General features: G+C 36.3%; 1 protein-coding gene across 3 annotated transcripts in view; it reads right to left on the bottom strand.

Moving 5' to 3' along the window:
• Positions 1-21104, bottom strand: part of COG6 (component of oligomeric golgi complex 6) — a 52128-nt gene that overhangs the window by 22096 nt on the left and 8928 nt on the right. For 2 of the 3 annotated variants that reach the window (XM_040543224.1, XM_040543218.1), the window contains exons 5-11: positions 13829-13940; positions 12157-12239; positions 11854-11924; positions 10665-10758; positions 6967-7295; positions 2600-2664; positions 732-823 (exon numbers count right to left, since the gene is read on the bottom strand). In XM_040543224.1, the coding sequence (XP_040399158.1) occupies positions 732-823; positions 2600-2664; positions 6967-7295; positions 10665-10758; positions 11854-11924; positions 12157-12239; positions 13829-13940 (846 nt within the window). The remainder of the gene's footprint in view (positions 1-731; positions 824-2599; positions 2665-6966; positions 7296-10664; positions 10759-11853; positions 11925-12156; positions 12240-13828; positions 13941-21104) is intronic. The other variant, XM_040543230.1, reaches the window with a different exon arrangement.

Here is a 21104-nt window from a genome sequence, read left to right on the forward strand (position 1 = left end):
TCTACCATAGACCTGTAGTGCCATCACACTTGAGGACTTGAGGAGATGCCCACAAATCATTTATTATTAACCAATATCTAAATACCACAAAATAAGCTCAAGTCGTTATATTAGAGACTCAAATTCTCAGCAGTTCAGTCCAGGGCTGTGGATGAAGATTTTCCTGCTACTGTTATTTCCAACCAGTATGAATTACTGCAAATGCCACAATCTATAAAAAATAACGGTTCTGGCTTTTCTCTTGGTTCACTGATCTTGGTGGCACCTGATAGGTTGGAAGATTATTGGTGCGCCTTGAACAGCCAGCTACAGAATAAGGCAAGCATCTTCTCAACAGGAAAATGCAAGTGCACAATCAGAAAAAATTGTATCCAAATGTAACCGTTTAAGGAAGAAAAATCAATTTTCTAGAGAGAATTTAATTCTATCTCTTTCTCAAAGGGATACTTTGTGATCTTAGTGTGTGTGTATATATATATATATATATACACACACATAAAAATACATAAAACACTACAGAAAACATCTATCAACACAACAAAGAAAGTTTATTTATCAAATTTTAACAATCGATGCCATATTCCAAAGCAGACTCCATATGGATTGATGAGAGTCAACAGATAAATGGCATCTGCTAAGGCCAATAATACCTTTTTTAATATACTAATCTTCATACTTACAATAAATAATAACAATAAATATATCCTTAATGTACTTTGTAGTTTGTATACCTGATTGTATGGTGGTAGAACTTGAGAAGATTGGAAATCTTGTACAGTAAAACTGCTCCAGGCTCAGCAACAATCACCTGCTCAATTCTAACCTGCATTAAAAACAAACATTCTTCAGGTCAAACATCCTAAAAGCTAACATCTATGATTTTATATACAATACAATGCTGACTTCTGAGAAATAAATTTGAACAGAAATAAATTTAACAAGAGACAATGCCCAGTTAACTCTAACTTTCTGCTTGAACCGAAGTATTTCTTGGGTGCAAAGTCCCTGCGCAGAAAACAAGCAGGTGTATTCTTAAAAACTAAACTAAACTAATCCCACCGCTGCAAATGTTTCTCTATAGGTTTTTGTTGCAACTTGTTATTGAAAATTTCGAAATAATGAGATCATTTTATGGATTAACACCAGTACATACTGGAATTCTCCCCAGCACTGAACAGAGCAAGAACAGCTGCAAAATCCCTAAACTACGACCATTGATCATTAGCATCATGCAGCAATTCTGAACACCCGAAGTGTTAGGTATTTTACCCAAAAGACAAAACTTCACCTGGATTAATCTCTCCTTTATTAAAGGAAATATCACATACCTGCTACCGGTATGTAATTATTTATAACTAACAAACAGCTATGTAGCCTGTTTATCTCAACCAGGAGATATTGGTTATGCAGACCAAAACAGTGCTGACTTTCTTTACACTTGGACAGTCGATGTCTTGTCTCCATGGTACACACAGTCTCAATTCACTCATAAAAGGCTGCTCCAAGGTCAAGCTCTGGGCACTCATGAAGCAGTGATAGTCAGTGACTTATCGCTGCACTATTCTCCCACGTGCCTGTGTGTGAAAGGGCTACACACAAATCACCCGCCGCCACCCGCCCTCCCAAGTTATTTGTCTGCTGTTCAAAGGAGCACAATGTGCAGCAGTGCCTTCTTGTCACCGCCAGCTGCACAGAGAAGGAACTAAGATTATGCTCCCTTGGCATCTAGGTCAGAGACCAAAAATGCAGAATATTTTTTGACTCTTATTTGCAAAGCTCAATGCACAAAGTTCATTTCAACATTCAGGTGTACTTCGTTCTTCAAAGCATGCACGTGTACAGACGTGTATATACAAATACCCATTTCCACCGTGTGAAAGGACATTTGGGCAGGTGCATAGTACTGAGTATAGTCTCTTGGCCTGAGTATAGCCTAAAGATTTTAAAGAATACCACAGAAGTAAAAAAGGTCCAGAGAAGGGTAACAAGATGATCAAAGATTTTGAGAACTGCTTCTGTACTGCTCCAGTGACTAAACTAAGGCAAAGCTGTGGAGGGATATGCCAGAAATACAGCAGATCAAGTGGGCACAAAGCTGAGCTATGGCTCAGTAAGTCCTTAGTAAGTCCACAAACAGGCGAAGAAACCATTCCATAGAAGATTTTGACATACTTGCACAAACTGTACGCTCTTCCCCTAAGCATATAAAATAGACGCTACAAAAAACAGGGTACTAAGCTAAAATGATTTTTCATTTGACCCACTACAGCCATTCTTATACCCTTATCCTAAAGCTAAATTTTTGCACCTAAGCACCATTAAACTTTAAGAAAAGTAAAACAAAATCAAGATACAGATTTACTATCTTAGTATCTCTCACTATACAACTATTTATTACCATACCATGAACTACATATCCATGAACTACTGAACCTTTAATTTTGAAGGTCTTTATGATTCAAAGCTGAAAATCTAACTCAACCGACAAAAATGAAAATACATTATATAGATGGGACATGGGATCTGGAAAAACACTACAGAATGATTTTATTTTTTTTAAATTTCTTTTTAGAGTGTTAAAGAAAGCAATATACCTCACCTTTAGAGGCCTGCAGACACCTTCTGTGATGTGCCCAACTACTTCTTGAATATTTTCTTCCACACCTATAGTTAAAGCAAGCACATGCTAAGATTACGCAAATTTAATTCTCTTTTCTTCAAGACTATAAAACAAATAAACAAATGTAAGAGCTGTTCATCCATAAAAAAGCATTATGAACTGCATGTCCTTTTCTCCACAGGACTAGTTTACACCTCCACTGAACTTCACATCTAGCCATTAAGAAAAGGTTGCGTGACAAACCAGAGTCCTGAAGAGTCACTACCTTATGCGATGCGATTGCTTCCTAGCACAACGCAGTGCCTGGGGATTTGAGCCAGAAGGAAAAAAGGGAAGAGTAAATGGTCTAGCCAGAAACTGTCACAATAAGGCTCAGTATCAGCAGTTCCTAAAACTAAACAGGAAAAAAAAAGGCACTGGGATGTTCAAGGAGCAACAGTACGTATCATTTTGAACGGCCGGAACTGTAAGTACATGCATCTGTCAGTGTTGGGTAGTGATGTGCTCCTTGTAGTGTTACAAATTAAATCACACATGTACCTGCACACTGCAGTGTACTACAGCACTTGCAAATGCTTCCTCTCAAGCAGCAGTTGAAACTGATCTTTCAGCGAACAAACTCTATACAAAAGAGAATATTGCCCTATCTTATTGTGAAACACAAATGAATTGTTGCACGGCAACCAGCACTGTCATAAATCAATCAAACTGAAAGCAACAGATCTTCAAGCTCTCACTTCAGTAACAACTCAGAATAGATTTATGGAGACAGCAATACTTTAATTCTAATTTAAAACTTGTCAACAGGAGTTCATCTTCAGATGGGACCCATGCAATGAACAGTAAACAAACTGACTGTGACATGTGATAAAAATCAGGTGACCTGAAGCTATATTTTGCAAATCTCATTTCACACTAGAAGAGAATACCTCTAAGAGAAAAAAAAATATATATAGAAGATTAGAGATGTGTGACAAAGCCTCTTTAGACCAAAATACATGAAAAGCCACATAAGCACAAACAACTAAATTCAGCGTGGTAGTTGTCTTGAAGCATACTACGTTGGTAAGTAATAAAAATAGGTTTGTATATTAAAGTACCAATACTAAGGAAGATAGCAAGATTACAAACCACAAGATTTGTGGCCTGTTATGTAATGGCTAACTCCCGGACACACCCTAATAACTTAGGCAATTTTTGGTAGGAACAGCCACTTTTATTCATCAATATAATGAGCACACATTTGCAGCCGTGTATCTAGACCAGATTGACTTGACTTAATAACGAATTCTTGGATATTAAAGTTTTAGCTGCAAAAATATACGAGTTTAAATACCAAGGGAGATGGAATTACAATTTTTATATATCACATGCTTGTGCTGTCAAATACACTTTCATGTCCAATTAGAATATTTTAGACTCAGCAAACAGGAAAAATAAATCTTCCAGCACAATTGACTATATAACTGTTGCAAGTATTAGCACATCACTGTGACATGGAAGAATTATGGATTAAACAATTCTTATGGAATGAAAATCACTTTTGGGAAACAGTTCATTACTGAACATATGCTTTTGGCTTCCTGCTACACCATATATAATTTTTCTCTGCATACCCTTCTGTAAGAGACATCTTTCTTGTACCTTCATGTGGCTTCTGCTCTCCAGTTAGCTTCTTGCAACTCCATGAAAAATAGGTTTCTACTGCTTCTCTTAAACAGAATGCCTTCAATTCCCCCTTCTTTTCAAGTACAAGTTACCCACAGGACTGGAAAGCTCCCTACTAGCAGCATACCTGAGCTCCACAGAAGAGAACCAGATGCTTTATGTCTGTCCAGTACAACACAAAATCATTAATCTTTTCTGAATGTGTTTTAAATGCTTAAAATTTTGAAAGCATTTTGGTCAGATTAATGTTCAAGGGTTAACATTTGCAAGCTTATAAAACTTTTTAGAAGTTATTCTTGAATATTTAATTGTGGGCTATTTAGATCATTCTCTCTACACTCAAAACTGTGAACATCTCTCCAAAATAGCATTCACACAGTTTTGCTTCCACTGGGATCAAATCTACATCTGCCTCCATCTGTAGATAGCTAGATATGTGTTTTTTCTTTTCCCTCCCCCCCCCGAACGGGGGAATATTTTTGTTTAGATGCAATTTACCACCTTCTCCACAGTCCTGAAATTATATAGACTTTATAGGAGAATTTCAAAAATAATCTGATCTCAGAGAATCCTGATTTCAAATTACAAAAATGTTTCTACTTCCAAAAAGCTCTTCAAGCTGAAATTAAAGTTAAAACATTTGACTGACCTACTACAGAGAAAGCTTATCTCACCTAAATTTTGCCTTCAAATTTAATTGCCTAATCTATGCTAGCTTCTTGGGCTCCCTCTATAGGAAACAGGGAAAAACAGAACAGAACAAACAGTTTTGATGAAGCCTCTAGAAATGCCTATATCAGACCTACATTTTGTTAGGAAGATTTGCTTTCTGGAGACGCAAATCACTCTCATTATCTATCATCAAAATCAACAAGATGTCCATTTTTTAAATGGGCAAGTTAAACTAACTTAACTTCTGCTGTAACCTGTACAACAATACAGACAATTCAACATGAATCTCTCAGTACAACACACACTGTGCTCACTGGATTAGTCAGCACCAACTCAGGATTTATAGCTATATGAGGCATATCATCTTGATCTACTTAATCTGAATCATAATGCTGCACATTCCACTTCATGCTTCTTGTTAAACTCAGTGGTATCCCATTAAATACTGTTTCATCTTCAAGACCTTATCCTACAACCATCATCATCAACATTTTTCCCAAAGCTGCAGAGGAATAGTTAACGGATGCATCCTCCAGTCTCTGTTGCTCCCAGTGTGAAGATAAGAATCCCTCCTTATGCTTCCTGAAAACTGGGCAACAGTGATGGCAAAGCCATTCCTGATGAGCTCACAAAAACATTTTTGCTTCAGACAAATAATGAAACTCTTGTTTAGTCCCTTGGGAAAAAAGCTTTGTCCTGGTGATATTTTTGGAAAATTTTTCCCCAAAACATTTCTATCCCCTGTATTCTCAAGTAGTTTACTCTGGCCTATGGCTGAAATTCTCAAAATATATCTATATTAGAAGGACATAGTATTTGAGCCTGACTTCCTGCCAGAAGACCAGAGTATCTAATAGTTAAACAAAGCACTGCACAAGGGAGGAGAACTTCAGAACAGAATGGAAGACTGGGCAATAGCACAGTCAACTGCAGAACCAGATGCAGTAACATCCTCTGTATGGCCAGCTTTTCCCGAACAATTCCCCATTTACAGCAAAAGCATCAGATCTTCATGTACAGAATTACCATGTCTTTTTCTCCACCATACAGGCATCACGAGGTCTATGTTCTTGTCTCTCTGAGATATTATCACTATATAAAATTAAAATCACTTCTACAGTATGCTGTAACTGTAGTTAAAAAAAACAACAACATTCCTTTGGTTTGATTTACAACAGTTCCTACTTTAAACAACCTCCTTGCTCATATACCTTTAATTACAAAAGCTATTTAATACTTCCAGCAGCAAGGAAAATGAGAATGCATATTAACTCTAAATCCCAGAGCAGGACTCAATTAAGACATACAATCTGAAAAACTCACCAAATTACAGATTAAACATCAGCTCTTACGCTGAGGTTTGTTACAACTGAATATACATGTTTTATTTGTTTAGTAAGTCTTTGGCTTAAGCCATACAGGCTAATCACATTACAGCTACTACATGACAAGGTTCTTAAAAGCGTGGTTCAATCTACTTAAAAGACAGCAAAGGGGCTGAAGAATCTGTGTTAGAATCTGTAAATGCATTAATAAAGGAGAGCCTTGATATTAAAAAGCTTCACGCATCTATGAGTGGCCTGCTTTGACCTTCAGAAACCTATGCTGATGCGTTACAAGACAGAAGAAAATTCCATTTTACTTGTAGGAAGGAAAGAACAGAATTATTGAAATAAATTACTAAGCAAATGATCAAGGGATAATAATCCTCAACATATCAACAAGTAATCCTATCACAATGTTTTCAGAGAGACAATTTTGAACACTTTGTCCCTCTGGAAATTTAGTGTAAACCTATTGTGAGTAAAATGAAAAGAGTAAAATTTGAAGTACTCTTCTTTGCTAAGGGCTTTCTTTGGCAAAACGCAACCTACGCTATTCTGAAGTTAATTCCAGGAAAATGAAAGCTCAACTCTCATAACTTAAGCCCGGACTAAGAAATTACTCACACTTCTTAACTTATTTTCTTATCACTTCCCAATATATGTTTCAAAATCTAGTACTACCTTGAATGGTTACAAGCTTTAGCATCGCTTCTAGGTGCTCTTTTTCAGAAGCTGTCGCTTGATGCAGCCAGGCCAGCATGTCTCCCACATACCTAAGAAAGACAGAAATTTCTGTGTAAATCAGGGGTTTACGGTGTGAGGGATCTGAAGTGTGAACAGGCAAAAGGATTATTTCTTCTACATTCTTATTAGCACAGTACCTCAGAGGATCGTGGGAGTGCATTTCAATAGGGCGGGGAGTACCTCCTAGACCTCCTCTAGTAAGAGCATCTATAAAGCCACGGACTACAGCACTCCTTCGAGCTGTTCCAAACTCATCCAGAGTGTACCTGTTATCAAAACATGAAAATGAGTAAAACAAAATAGTTCACCTCATCACACTTGATTAGTTCAGCTTTACAGCTAATACAGGTAACCATTTCTACAGTTCTAGACAACTTGCACCAATGCTTCCACTATAAAGCATACAGAACTTCCTGATTTTCTTGACTCCTCATTAACAGATACTAAGGATGGCTTTTCCTTGACCCTTCCACTTGCTTATCACACACAAATAAATGAAAAATCACCTTTTTCAGTTTTGCACACATAAGCATGTACTGAGAGGCCTAGAGCTCCTGTTCACATGTGGTTCACAGCTAAATGACAGAAGCAGCAACTTATTGCACCACAACACAAGGCTTTCTCCATCTCCTTCTTCTAGGCCACCAGATGAATAATAGTGACAGTTATTTATTTGATGGTTGCTCTATGTCAATCAACCGAGTCTTAAGATATTTAATGCACGGACACTACAGCCCAGACTGCATAATACCAAATGGCATGCTGGTAATAGAGGAGGCACCCAGAAGATACACACAGCTCATTTTTGGAGCAGGCTACTTTCCTGTTGGGGCTGAAGCACAACAACAAGTGATGGGAAATGAACAGTGCTAATATCCCTGCTTATCTGCTTAGAAACAGGACATCTGCAAGCAATGGAACACTTATTTTCTTCAACAACAGAATTTAAGTATTTTGAACAAAGCACACAAATTACAATGGCAAAAAACAAAAAAACACAACTGCTTATTTTTCCCATATAACTGAAGAAATGCCACAGAGTAGGCTTGGTGTCACTTACCCATGACACCCAGCAGCAGAACAGATATAAAAATAAAATAATAATAATAGAAAGCATGTTACTCACTGACTGAAGTTAAATGAACACTACACTCGCAATTAAACAGATGCGGAGGACAAAATACAAAAGGAAATAATAACTTGAAACATTTTTGACACAGTGTAAGTTCAATTAGATTTCTCTTATGTTATAAATAATCTAATGGATCCTTCATTATTTTTTTTGCTCTATGTTATTACTGAAGGGAGGATAAGGAGAGAACACAGTGAAGAATCAGGAAATTTCTTTTTACATCTTTTTTCTCCTCCCACACTGTACTTGCTCACTTGGAGAATAAAGATCGATCGATCTATCTATCTATCTATCTACCTACCTATCTATCTATCTTCTAAAGGCTGGTAAGCCTATAATAAATCACTACTCACAAAAATTATGCAATTAGGAGTGGAAGAGTTCTAGGACCTGCTGACTACCCATAGTCCAGGAATAGCAACACCGCAGTGAAAAACCTCAAGTGTTTGGAGAAACCAGTTAAGCTCCCCACCACACTCCAATAAACAGCCATATCATTAAAAATACAGCAGCATTTTCCCCTCCAATAAACAGCTATATCATTAAAAATACAAGCACGATAAGATCTGTTTGTTTTGAAAACAGCAGTAAGTAATGATAATTTTGTTTAAAAAGAAAAAAAGACTCATTTTCCTTTTGCTCTCAGTAGAAAAGGGTATTACGATGACAAAATCCTGCATGCATAAAAAATCATTAGTAACTATTATTTACACTAGAAACACAGTATTTAATACTATGTTATTACATGTGTTCATGATAGGGTAAGAAAACAACATTTGTATTCTTTTCAGCTCTGCTCCAATTTTTCCAGAACCCAGTGAAGTAATAATCATTAGTGGGGAGAGGAAGAAGGTAGTGGAAAAAGCTTTGAAAATCAGAGTGGAGGATGGAAGAAGAACACTGCTTCCAGCTATGACTCCATGTACTATCTGTGAAACAGTTTTCAATTTTTCTGTTAGAAACAGGAAGTAAAAGCCAACATTTATTTTAGATCCCTACTGGCTGCAGTTCCCAAAAGTCCATCCATGGTACAATCTTTCTTCCACCTTAAAGTTAAGGAAACATAACACAAAATAACTAAACAAGAATTTGTAGTCTTGTTTCTAAACTCCTGTCCTTCTCCATCTTACTTTCATCCAACAAATCACAACCTTTATCAGATGCAAGGACTGTGATTTGGAAGAAAAAGTAAGTTTAGCAGCAGTGCTAAAATGTATAAGAACAACAACAAATTAAAATTTTCTTCTATGGGATAATTGTTATACTTCGAACTCAGAAGTTGGTATGTACGAAGGCGGATAAGTAATCTTCAGATTTAAGCTATAAAGCACGAGTACTGCTATTTTGACAATACTGCTGTAGAAAGTAATTAAGCATGGTTATCTATGCTGAGAGACATGGCTCCATCTTCTACGGTAATGTTTGCTTTTGCCTTTGAGAGAAAAAAAAAGTGCTATCACTGTCCTATTTCTGGTTATGTTAGTATTGCTGTTTGTAAGAAAGATGTCAGAAGAAAAATTAAGTCTCTTTAGCAGATTCATTTTAAACTGTCCAGATGTGGGTTTATACAGAAGATAGTTTATTTTTTTTTTAAATGTTAAGAAAGCAAAACTATAGTTTCGTGAAGTCTGAAAGTAACATCATAAAACAAAATATTTGTTGCAGAAAATACGTATTTATAGAGAACCCTATAAAATGTTGTGAACAATCCTATGCAGCTGTGAAAAAGGGCCTGGAGGACAGACTGCAAAAAGGGCTCTGCAACCCCCAGCTCTGGCCTAACGTAGGAGCTGGCTGTAGTGCATGTACGGAGCATTAGCACCACAAGCAATAGCTGGGGAGGCCAAGTGGCACCAACTCTTCCTGTAATTAACTAGCAGATCTGACAGAGCCTGTAGAGATGTGCACGGATTCTCGTACTGACAGGATGTTTAACGTCCATTCACACTACACATTTTACCCATGAAAATGTACAGTATGACACAGCTAACGACAAAGATAGCCTTTGAAAGACAGCCGAGTATTCTGCTGTCCTGCATGCCTGTGGCTAAGAGTAATTTGCAATAGTTGCAGAACATGGCAAATGCATTTAAAAAAAAAAAAATCAAACCCAAAACTCAAAACCAAAGAAACTAAATGTACTAGGATTAAAGGTAAAACAGTACCTCCTCAGGTGTACGGTCACCCCAATATAAAACGTTCTTAGAGTGCCACCTCGTGGTTAAGTTGTCTCTAAGAACCACCATTTAATTCCTGTTAAACAGTCCCTTCAGCAAATTCTGGACAAGAACTAAAGACTAGTATATAATGTATGTAACTAAGTATGTAACTAAGTACATATTAAGTTTTGAATTTAGAGAACTATGATTTTATTTTTTAAATCCGATGCAAACTAAATTGTCCCTATCCTTTGCGCTGTAACTCACAGAGACAGAACTTAAATTAAGTTTCAAAGGCTGAAAATACTCATTTCTGTTAGAGATGATGATGAACATTTACTTACTTATACAGGACTGGTCTATCTTGTAAGGCTTCCATGGCTTGAGCAAGAACTGGAGAAATGTCACACGACTCTTGTGTCAAAGTCCTGCACTCATCTATAAAATAACAGAGGTAAAAGTGCTTTCTTTACACTGCAATACCTTTTTATACCAGGTTGATAAACAAGAAAATGGATTGAAAACTCAAAGGCTTTTGATTTTGAATTGTAGAATACGCTACCTGGCCTTGTTTGTACTGAAGTAATTAAACTCTCTCCTTAAGCAGTACTTTGACTAAAATGGATGCCCATTGCTAATCTCAAGAAGAATAAAAATTAAATGAAGCTTATTATGTGGTTGCACCCATGTATAAGTGTTAACTCATTCAACCATCAACACTCTGTTAGGCTCCTTTATAAGAGACTGACACTTTACAGGTAAATTACTAAGAAAAAAGGAAGCAAGTATGTAACCAAGCTGTGAGGGCTTTTTGTTTGTTTTGCTTTAATGGCGTAACTATATAATCTTGTACATTCCATATAAGAATGTGGAAATCACGTAAGCTAAATCACACAACAGCATAACAATGCTTAATTTTCATTAAGGTGAAACTGCAACTATTATCTGAGACTTCAGTATCCACAGAAGAATAGCCAATTAATTTAATCTCCTATTGCACCAGCTTTTTTCACACCTCTTCCTGTCAACAGAGAAGAGAGATGTTATTCAAAAGCATCTACATTTTACGCTATCAACATGTTGTATCAAACACTGAAAGTTGGATCCAGAAAACATATGAAAAAATAATCACCTACAAGCCTTCAAAAAATCATTCAAGCCAATATGTTTTTGTTTGTTTTTAAATAATAAGCCACTCCTCACACTAAACTAAATGTTACTAGCAAATCGTCAAAAACAAGAACTTCCCTATGACCTGCAAGAAAATGAAATGCAATACACTTCACAATTGGCTTAGAATACCAAATTGTAAGTATTGTTGTCTGTGGAGAAACATCTGAAAACAGAAATAAATAACACAAACAGGACAAAAAGGGGAGAATCTCCAGTTAATCACTTAGTTCACAAAAGCAAACCCAAAGCCTCATTAATGAATCTTGGAAAGGGTTTTTACTGAGTTCAATCCACATCAAGAAATTAAAGGAATCATCATCATCATAATATACATAAACGTAAAAACAATTGTAGTCCTACTTTGAGTCCATCTGTAAAGTCGTTCATAAGACGTCTCTTGCAGTAGAGCCATCTGTTCCATAATTTCCAACCTACATGATAAAAAGATTTTATTTGCAAATACTATTTTAGGTAGTACTACCATACGCATGTGAAAACAAATAAAAGTAGCACTATAAAAATAAGAAAATTTAAAAACGTTACTACTCTTCATCTTGACGTGAAATACTGTATACAGACATACAAAGTAAAAATGATACCTTGCTGTAACTTCTGCTTGTAACTAGCAAATGATTGTCTTGCACTCTTTTAAGTAACACTCACCCTGCCCTTTGCTGATTTGTCCGGAGGAGAATCTTGACATCATCATGAATTTGCTTTACTCGTCCTAAAGCCTTGAAAAAATCCTAAACCAATAAATAAAATGAGGGTCAAAAAGTAGTAACATTTCATTCACACCTCTAGCACTCTGTACTCCCCATTTTACATACGTACTAAACTGAGGATTTCAAGGATGTTTCCACCCCAAATAACTTATCACTACCAGTGAAGAAAAAACCTCTAGAAGAACTCTAGATGGACATTTGTACAAAAAGGTTATTTTGTTACTGTTTGATAGCCTTAATAGAAATATACTAACATTATCAAACAGGCTTATTATGATGTCAGCTTTCAAACATCAGGAAGGAGCCCAGACAATTCAGATGTAACTGCTTCTTTCTTTTGTGACTTGAACACAGTTTGCCTCAGAAAAATAGAGTTCCGTTCTGGTTCAAGTCACGTAAAAATACATATTTTCTCTAAGTGAAGTACTCAACTGATTCAACATACTTACTGCCTTGCATCGCCTGTGTTGAAGACCCTATGTTTATAAAAACCCAAATCACTCCTCCTTCAGAAAAAAAAAATCTCCCCAAAACAGGGGTCTGACTTAAATGATGTTCTAAACACACTGGTTGATTCTATCTTAGGTGAAAAGCACCTACATGACTTTACTGAAGTCTGCAACTTCAGTAGCACAGCTACAATCATATCTCAGTTGCTTCTGAATATTTTTTAGGTAGCTCAAAGTATCACAAGGACTAATACTTGTTCTGCTGCAAACCAACCACTGAATATATAGCATGGTGTTGCTGTCGTTGTTGCCTGCAACGTGTGCTTTTTAGAAACTTGAGTATTCTTTCATGGTAGTAATTGGTACAAAAGCATACAGCAATTACTCAAGTGCATAATCATTTAACACATTCCATTTATGCTTTCATTAGCATTGTTTATGGTTATCTGTTCCATGTCTTTAATAATGCTTTAACTGCAAACAGGATGCCTGTGGAAAAGAGATACTGCATCTCAGCAGATAGTCTCAATTAAAGCGAAGGTTTCCATGCAACTACAATAATAAAATCTATTAAAGATACTCAATTCTCTCATTATTCAGTTTGCTTGTTCTGCAGAACAATAAGCCTTCTTATCAAAAAAAACCTGAACAGATTCAAAACTTGTTTTGGAAGGTGCTAAAAGTGAATGGGTACCTAATAGCTTCATCAACAAAATAATGAGAAAAAATTCTAAATTTTATTATTTCAAGTCCCTGAATACCTATCTATACATATACATGCACATGTACAAGGGCAGTACTACATATTACTGAAGCCCACCAAATTTCTCATTTGCTTTAGTTGAGCGTGTAGTAATTTTAAAACATCTTAGCTAAAAATTGAGGTTCGATAAAGGTCTTTTTGAAGTGTAGAAACATGATAGCTCTTATTGCCCCTTAAACTCATTATACAAACTAGAATTTAATGCCGATTTTCTTTCTTGTTACTAGAATCTTTCATCACACATTTCAAACTCATCAGAAACTTAACACTGTGTTAAAAGGTACATTTCTCCATGAAAAATGAAGCTACAAAACTGATAATAAGATCTCATGTACAATTCCGCTAGGATGTTTTTATATTTAAGTTCAGGGCAAAGCTTTTAATGTTTGCTGAGTTACCTCAGTAATTGGCTCATCTTTTGTGCCTCGAAGGAGGTTCATTTCATCTGGTGTCAGCTGGAATTTTGCTATGAATGCATCTGCGACTTGTGCCTTCATTTCTAGTCGCTGACTGTAATAAAACAAAGTGAAAAGGACATTAGCTTTTAATCCTTATCTCCGACTCATTTTGCATATTCATACTTCTGGAAACTTAATAAGCATTAGAAACCAATGCTATTAAATTCTAATAGTACATTTGCCATCAAACACTTGAGTTACATCTTCACGTACAATTTTCCATTACTTTGAACATATTAACTGAGCAAAACAACGTAAAGTTAACACATCTAAAAACTAGGAAGTTCTTTACAAATATTCCCTTAGCATTTATAACACAAGATATCTAATCCTAATACTTTGTACTTATACAATTTAATGCTTGCAATTATCTCCTTTCAAATTCATCCAGGAAAGAATGGGCTTTCAGCTCATGTTCTCAGAAAGACACAAAAAGCTGCAGCATCCAAAATGAGAAAATGATCATTAGATTAATCTACTATTCTGTAGAAGAGATGCATTTCTGTTTAACAATATACTGAGGGGATACAAATGTAATAATCTTATGAGCAATCAAAATGTAATGGCTAATTGCCTTCTTGGTTACCCTTCCTGAAATAAACACAACAGGGATTTAATATCCAAACACCATCTTGCGGGCAGCATGCGTTTTGTCACACACCTTACAACCACTGAAGGACCCAAATGAATCTCACTTTATTCCACAGGAAGGGACTGGAATTCCAGTAGCAGCAGAAATTTGAACTGTGGTTTGAGTACAGAGCATTCCATGAAATAAATATTTTTTTTTCTAGGCGTTGAGAAGACACGGAATTAATTATTTGTAGAAGAACAAGGATCATTTACTTTAAGACCATTTCAGCTTCTAGTGTACTTATTGCAACATAAATACACTGCTATTATAGAGTGGTAAGACAGACAGGTCCACTTCTAATACTGGCTGCCATAATTAAATTTTCTTACAAGACCAAAGCTTGAAAATAAAGCTTTTACTTATTTACCAGTTCTCTACTATCCAACTATTCTCTGGACTGCATTCAGCTGAAGCAGCACAGAAAACAAACTTCCCTTCTGTAGATGTGGATGACCTTCCCACCCTGCAGTTCTGCAAACTTTTTAAGAGGTCAAATGCAATTTTTTTTTGCAATTTTTTTTGCAACTGTCATAGCATATGGAAAAGCGAGAAGGAAAGGAATCCAAAACTGTTAACAGAAAAAATAATAATAATTTTAAAAAGCCGAGTATTTAAGTTACATAGAAAAAATGTAGACAAAAGAGAAAACCAAAACTTCTCATGATTTAATACCACATCTTTAAATGACATGTCAGGTTTCACAAGGGTCCTATGCAGATGTTGCTGTTATGCTTTTACATTGACAGCTTCACAATGCATATAAACATGAACTAAATGTGTATGCCTTAACTAGTCAAACTGAAAATCAGGCACGGACACTTCAGATTTCATGAAATGACGATGCTTTCAGCAACGCATTGCTGTTCCACACCACTGTGACGAGGAATTCTAATCCATCAATGTCACCAGCACTTGATTTGGTTGAAACAACAGCCAATGTTACTTAGTGAATTACCTTTATTTAGTTGCTCTCTTCTCTCATGAGGGAGATCCCAATTTTATATTTAACTACAAATCTGAGTAGCTTTACGCTGGACTATCCTTCCCTTTAGGGAAGAGAAAGAAGAAAGAAAAAAGGCTGAAAAAAGCAAATGCAAAATTATCTTTGGTTTCAGCTGAAGAAATGAGATCTCCCGTAAACACGGGAACAACTGGGATGTAGAGGCACTTGGTCTGAGCATAAAGATTTTTAACAGCTCTTACAAAATATTTCCATTTACAATTACATCTCATTTGTCAGATTTTTAAAATATATTTTTCAGGAGCTTTCAGCAGTAGCCTATATAGTTTCTCCACACTGGGGCAGGGTGAAGCCTGATTTTAAGTAGTGCAGTATACTAGACACACCTTTTTTTTTGTTTGTTTGTTTTGCGTATTTGTTGGAATTAGTGTTGTAGACTTCCAAAGTACAAGGCCCAGAGTCAGGAACTATACAAAATAGCACACCTGTTAGTCAGCTCTGGGATTCTGTGCCCCATTTACTCCTGCAAATGAAATCCTGCAAATGAACAATCACAGAGAAATTCACTACCAAATCTCTCTCCTTCTGAGTGTCCTCACTCTACACAGCCCTATTTTTTTTTTAATTATTATTATTTTTTTTTGCTGCTACAAAGAACAAGGCTCCATCAAAAATCGTGCTTTAAAGCCATTCCCATCTCTGTCTGTGTCTTGGCTAACCCCTGCCATAACAGCTCATTGGCCCACTCTGCACATTCTCAGTAATTTACTTACAAAATAAGAGTGTCAATACGTTGCTCTCTAACATACTGGTAAGTTAAAAGTTTCACAATGTAAGCCGAAAATAACCGCCTCAAGGTGGCAGCAATGTTTCATCTATTTTTCTCAAGACAGTGATTTGGAAGTGATGAAAAGCATCTATCCTAAATCCAGAAGCGCACATCTTTGACTTTTGATAAAGCTACTTCGTTTGGGCTCTGCACAAAAGACATGGGATTTCAACAAACTACTTGAATCCAGTTTCAAAAACTAGGTTAGCCATCCCTGCTTACACTTACTGTGTAAGTTGTCTCGATTATCAACCTGCATGAGAAAGAGACCCTGTTTCCTACGCGATCATGGATCAGTAGCAAAACACACGTGTGTTTTGTAGCTTTGCCTTCTACATGGCAGCATCCAGTATTAATGAGACCAATACATTCACACGGGTATTAGATGACACAGAGATTTCCTCAGAGATAAACGAACAGATTTTTAACTAGAATTTAATCAATCTTATTAAAGCAGGGGAATAGATTAAAGTACCACTCAAGCTTGCTACAGTTATTTCACTGTGTTACGTGCTGTGCAAAGCCCAGAGCACGCAGGCCACAAGAAAAGCTGGAGTAAGGCCACTTTGCCTACATCCCACAGGAACCGGAACCTGTGGAGACACTCGGGCGCTTCGAGACCCCACAGCCCTTTCTGTCATCTCAACTCACGCTCCAGGCATGCGCAGTACAGAAGAAGAAAAGCCAGACCGTGCTGTTATCCCAGAGGATTGTTGGTTCTTTTCCTACAAAGTTACCCCTGCATAAAGGCTCACAGGGCGCGGGAGCACAGCGCTGATGCAAAGCAGCAAAGTGCCAAGCACTGGTGGACTTTTGAGCTTGGATGGGGGACAGGACTCCAACAAAGAGCAATTTCCCCCGTTTTAATCGTTACCACGGAGACAGGATTCTTTTGCAAGAGAACTCAAAAGGCTGGGAAAACTATGCACTTCATGCACTTTTCTCTCAAACTAAACACAAATGCACACTGTTTGTTAGGATTATCACCTAGACAGCTCGAAAAATGAGGTGGAGGAGAAACAGACTTCTCCAAAATGTAATCCTATCTCACCACTAAATATACCATAAAAATTTGCTACTGTCCTTTACTTAGGAAGCCAGAGCATAATTTTCTGGAAGTCCTTTCATTTTGCACTACTGAGGACTCAACATTCATATTTTTAAAGACTCAAAGATATTTTTAGTATTTTATAACTCAAAAAAATAACAACCGTATTCAACAGATATTTATAAATGCTCTTTAGCAGAAGCTGGAAAAATTTCTATGATGTTTTTGTGGAAGGCAAATATATGCAATTATATAACAAAAAACCTATACACAAGTATCCATTCTTAAAAATAAGTACCAGCTGCATAAATAAAAATGCATTTGTAGAACAAATGTTTATGGTACATTTTGGCTGTCAAACAGACATCTTTTAATAAAAAAGAACACAGGCATTACGTGAAGGTATTTGGTGACCAATTCCACCTTAGAATATAATTATTAAATTTTCTGCTAGAGTAAAAACCAGGAAGGCACACAGTGAACTGTCTAACATGCTTCCAGGATAAAGGAAAATAACATTATTATTACAGAAAGCTTTAGTGAGACCTCATCTGGAAAACATCACAATCCCGATCATCTATGTTCAAGAACAGTGGACTCCCATCAGAACAGAGCTAGCAGGATGACAGTGGGAATGGAGAACCTGTTTTATGAGAGACTTCAAGATGGTCTGCCTAAGAATCTTCTCCAGCTGAAAGCTGAGAGGACAGATGACTGTTGTCTGAAGACACAAGGAAAAAAAAAAAAACAAAGACCCACATCCTTTAAGATAAAGGACCGCATGGGCAAATGGATGATTTGTATCTAAGAATTAGGTGGGAAATGAGGAAAAGGCTTGAAAGAACAACAAGCTTTTAAAGTAAGTGTTTCAAGAACAGCAGCAGGTACAAAATGCAAAAATAATTAAGTAATTCTACGTTGATGAGTTTCTGAAAGACATTATGCAAACGAGAGCTGACAGCAGGAAAGTGGACTTGAACTTAGGTATCTTCAATCTGAAGTCCCAATCTAAAGACAGTAAACATGCAATGCAGTACCTGTGCTATCTATAATATATTCCACACTAAAAACAAATGGATAATAAAAAAAAAAATCAAAAATGTTAAATGAAAAGTTTAACAACAGAAGATATTAACTGCACCAAAATGATTCAAACCTTGTCAGATTACTAAACACTCAAATTAAAAAGCTTATATGCTGTAAATGAAGTCACAGAGTTTTTTGGTTTTGTTTTTCCCTTACATAACCATCAGGCTTTCTATGGACATCATCTCTATTTACAGAGTAGTCTGGCTAAGATTTTCACATGCAGAACTTCACAGCAGTCATTTGATGTATATACTTACTAGATAAATCAGTGTTTAGCAATGGTTAAGATACAATACATGGTTTCTAACCTGTGAAGAGAGATTAAAAAGAAGTATGTTTCCATAGATAGATTCTTTTGTGTCTTGAGGTGAGATACTGTCACATCAAACAGACTGATACCTTCAGCACATTTTTTATACAATCTGATAGAAAGGCATTTGAAATGGGACTGCTTGGTCTAGTCTTCAAATTTGTCATCAAATTGTAAAATGTCACCAAAGGCATGGAAACAGCACGCTGTTCTCTGTATCAACTTGGAGTAGTATCGGAGCTTAACCAGCAGCAAAAGGAAAACTAAATCAGATATTAGGAAAAGAACAAAGAACCCAAATCAATTTCCAGGGAACACCATGGGCTCTCTGTTCGGGGACTTTTCTCCTAAGAGCAAATTACACAAACATCAGTCAGGAATGCTATCATATATTTGATTGTGCACTTCTGAGGAATGTTTCTCAATCTGTAAATCCATGCCTCATTTCATATTGATCAAGAATATGCCTCATGCGAATTGAGCATGCAGGAAATCAGGCTTTTTTTTTTTTTCTTTTTGCTGCTCATGGCCAGAATATGACGAATTAGTGTTTTGTGTTTTTTTTTTCTTCTTCAGATTCATTATAGCTGCCTTGATCCCTGCATTATGCCCTATCGCCTATGCTTTACTGCAGTACAAATCAGGAAAGAAAATCAGGCGCACAATTTCAAACATTCACACGCATATACCCTGAATTATAATTCAGTTTAGGCAATTACTGCTTTTTCTCATGACGAATTTTCACAGGAATAAATGTAACTACAAGTTTCAAAAGGTCAAGACATGAAATATATCTCATCAATGCAAACCACCAGATCACCACTTTTCTCAGCATACCCCTCTAACCTCCTACAACTACTGCTGAACTTCCTGAATCATTTCCAAATTGACTATGACAAAAAAGTTGTTTCTGAAAACAGAAAAGAAAATGGAAAAGTACCCACTAAGAGACAAGCATGAGAGACCTGTAGTACATTGAAGCAGCGCTACTGAAGCAGCGGATATTCACTGAGAAGCATTTTTCCTAAGACTTTTGAGCTTGTGCTGAGCACTGAGGTGACACTCAAACCATTCACTGAACTCCAAGAACCGTGGCTGTTGAATTTAAATAAAGAGCAAGTTTCAACATCATTCAATTAGAACAAATTGAAGTACATGCTACATTTCAAGATAGGCTCAGAAATCACATTTAACTGTGTTTTTAAAAGCGAAACAATACTAGTACTACAAAAACTTATTTTCCAGAATCAACATAACTAATAAGGACTCTGAAACTGAAACAAATTTTGCTCCATTTAAGATTACAAATAATAGAAATTAGCAATGTAAGATAATGTGTAAAGGTGTTCAAGAGCATAATTTTAATGAAAGCCCTGCGATCTTTTAGCCTGTCTCAAAAATAACTGTCCAATCCATTTCCATTCTCATTCTTTCATACAGTTTTCAGACTACGGTCTTCTTTCTTGCCAGAAAACTGACTCTCATCTATTTTCTACTCCTGCAGGCTTACTTGCTGTGATCTCCCTGTGCACTTGCATCCACTCACATAATCACTTTTATTTACTTTTATAAGAATTAATATTGTAACTTATCTTCTGGTGTCACTCTTCAATTGTTAGGTCCACAATGGTCATTTGTGACCTCAAAAACAGTCCTGCAAAATACCTTACATTAAACGTCTGTTAGCACTACTATGAAGCCAGGCTTCTGCCATTCTGCACACAAAATTTTGGAACTGCACTGTTATTTTGTTGGTTCTGGAACTGTATTGAGCTCTAGGAAACTTGCTCCCAGTCTAAGGTGAAGAAGTTAGTACTGCAAGTAGGCTTTTGGCTTCATACAAAGAAGAAAAAAGAATTAAACTCGCATACAGCAAGAGAACTGACAAGTCACAGGAAGCTTTTATCAAAAAAAAAAAAATCACACTTTAAGGAACAAGATCATTTTTCTGTCAGCCTATTAGCAAAGGGAATAAACAAACCCACATATTTTAAGAAACAGCAGATGCTGTTTGAAAACAAATTACTCTTTACTATACATACAAAGCCTAATGCAACCTGAAAGCAATATTAGCCTGCTAAAGTAAATGTACAGCAATCTACTGAAGATACTGAAGAGGATTTTCAGCAATTCACAGAAATTGCCTAAATCAACTGCTGCAGTTTTTCTTTATTATCAAAGGTTATTATGAAATACATTAAAACATTCTATTAAACGCTCTACATCACCGAACATCAATAAATTAATCTTATGTTGTAGAGAGATGGGCTAAATGGTTTAGACTACACATTATTTCTTTCACATTACGTGGTTCTATCAAGTTGTGATCTCAATTTCTAAGGACA

This window comes from Cygnus olor, chromosome 1, assembly GCF_009769625.2.
Source record: "Cygnus olor isolate bCygOlo1 chromosome 1, bCygOlo1.pri.v2, whole genome shotgun sequence".
Taxonomy (NCBI): domain Eukaryota; kingdom Metazoa; phylum Chordata; class Aves; order Anseriformes; family Anatidae; genus Cygnus; species Cygnus olor.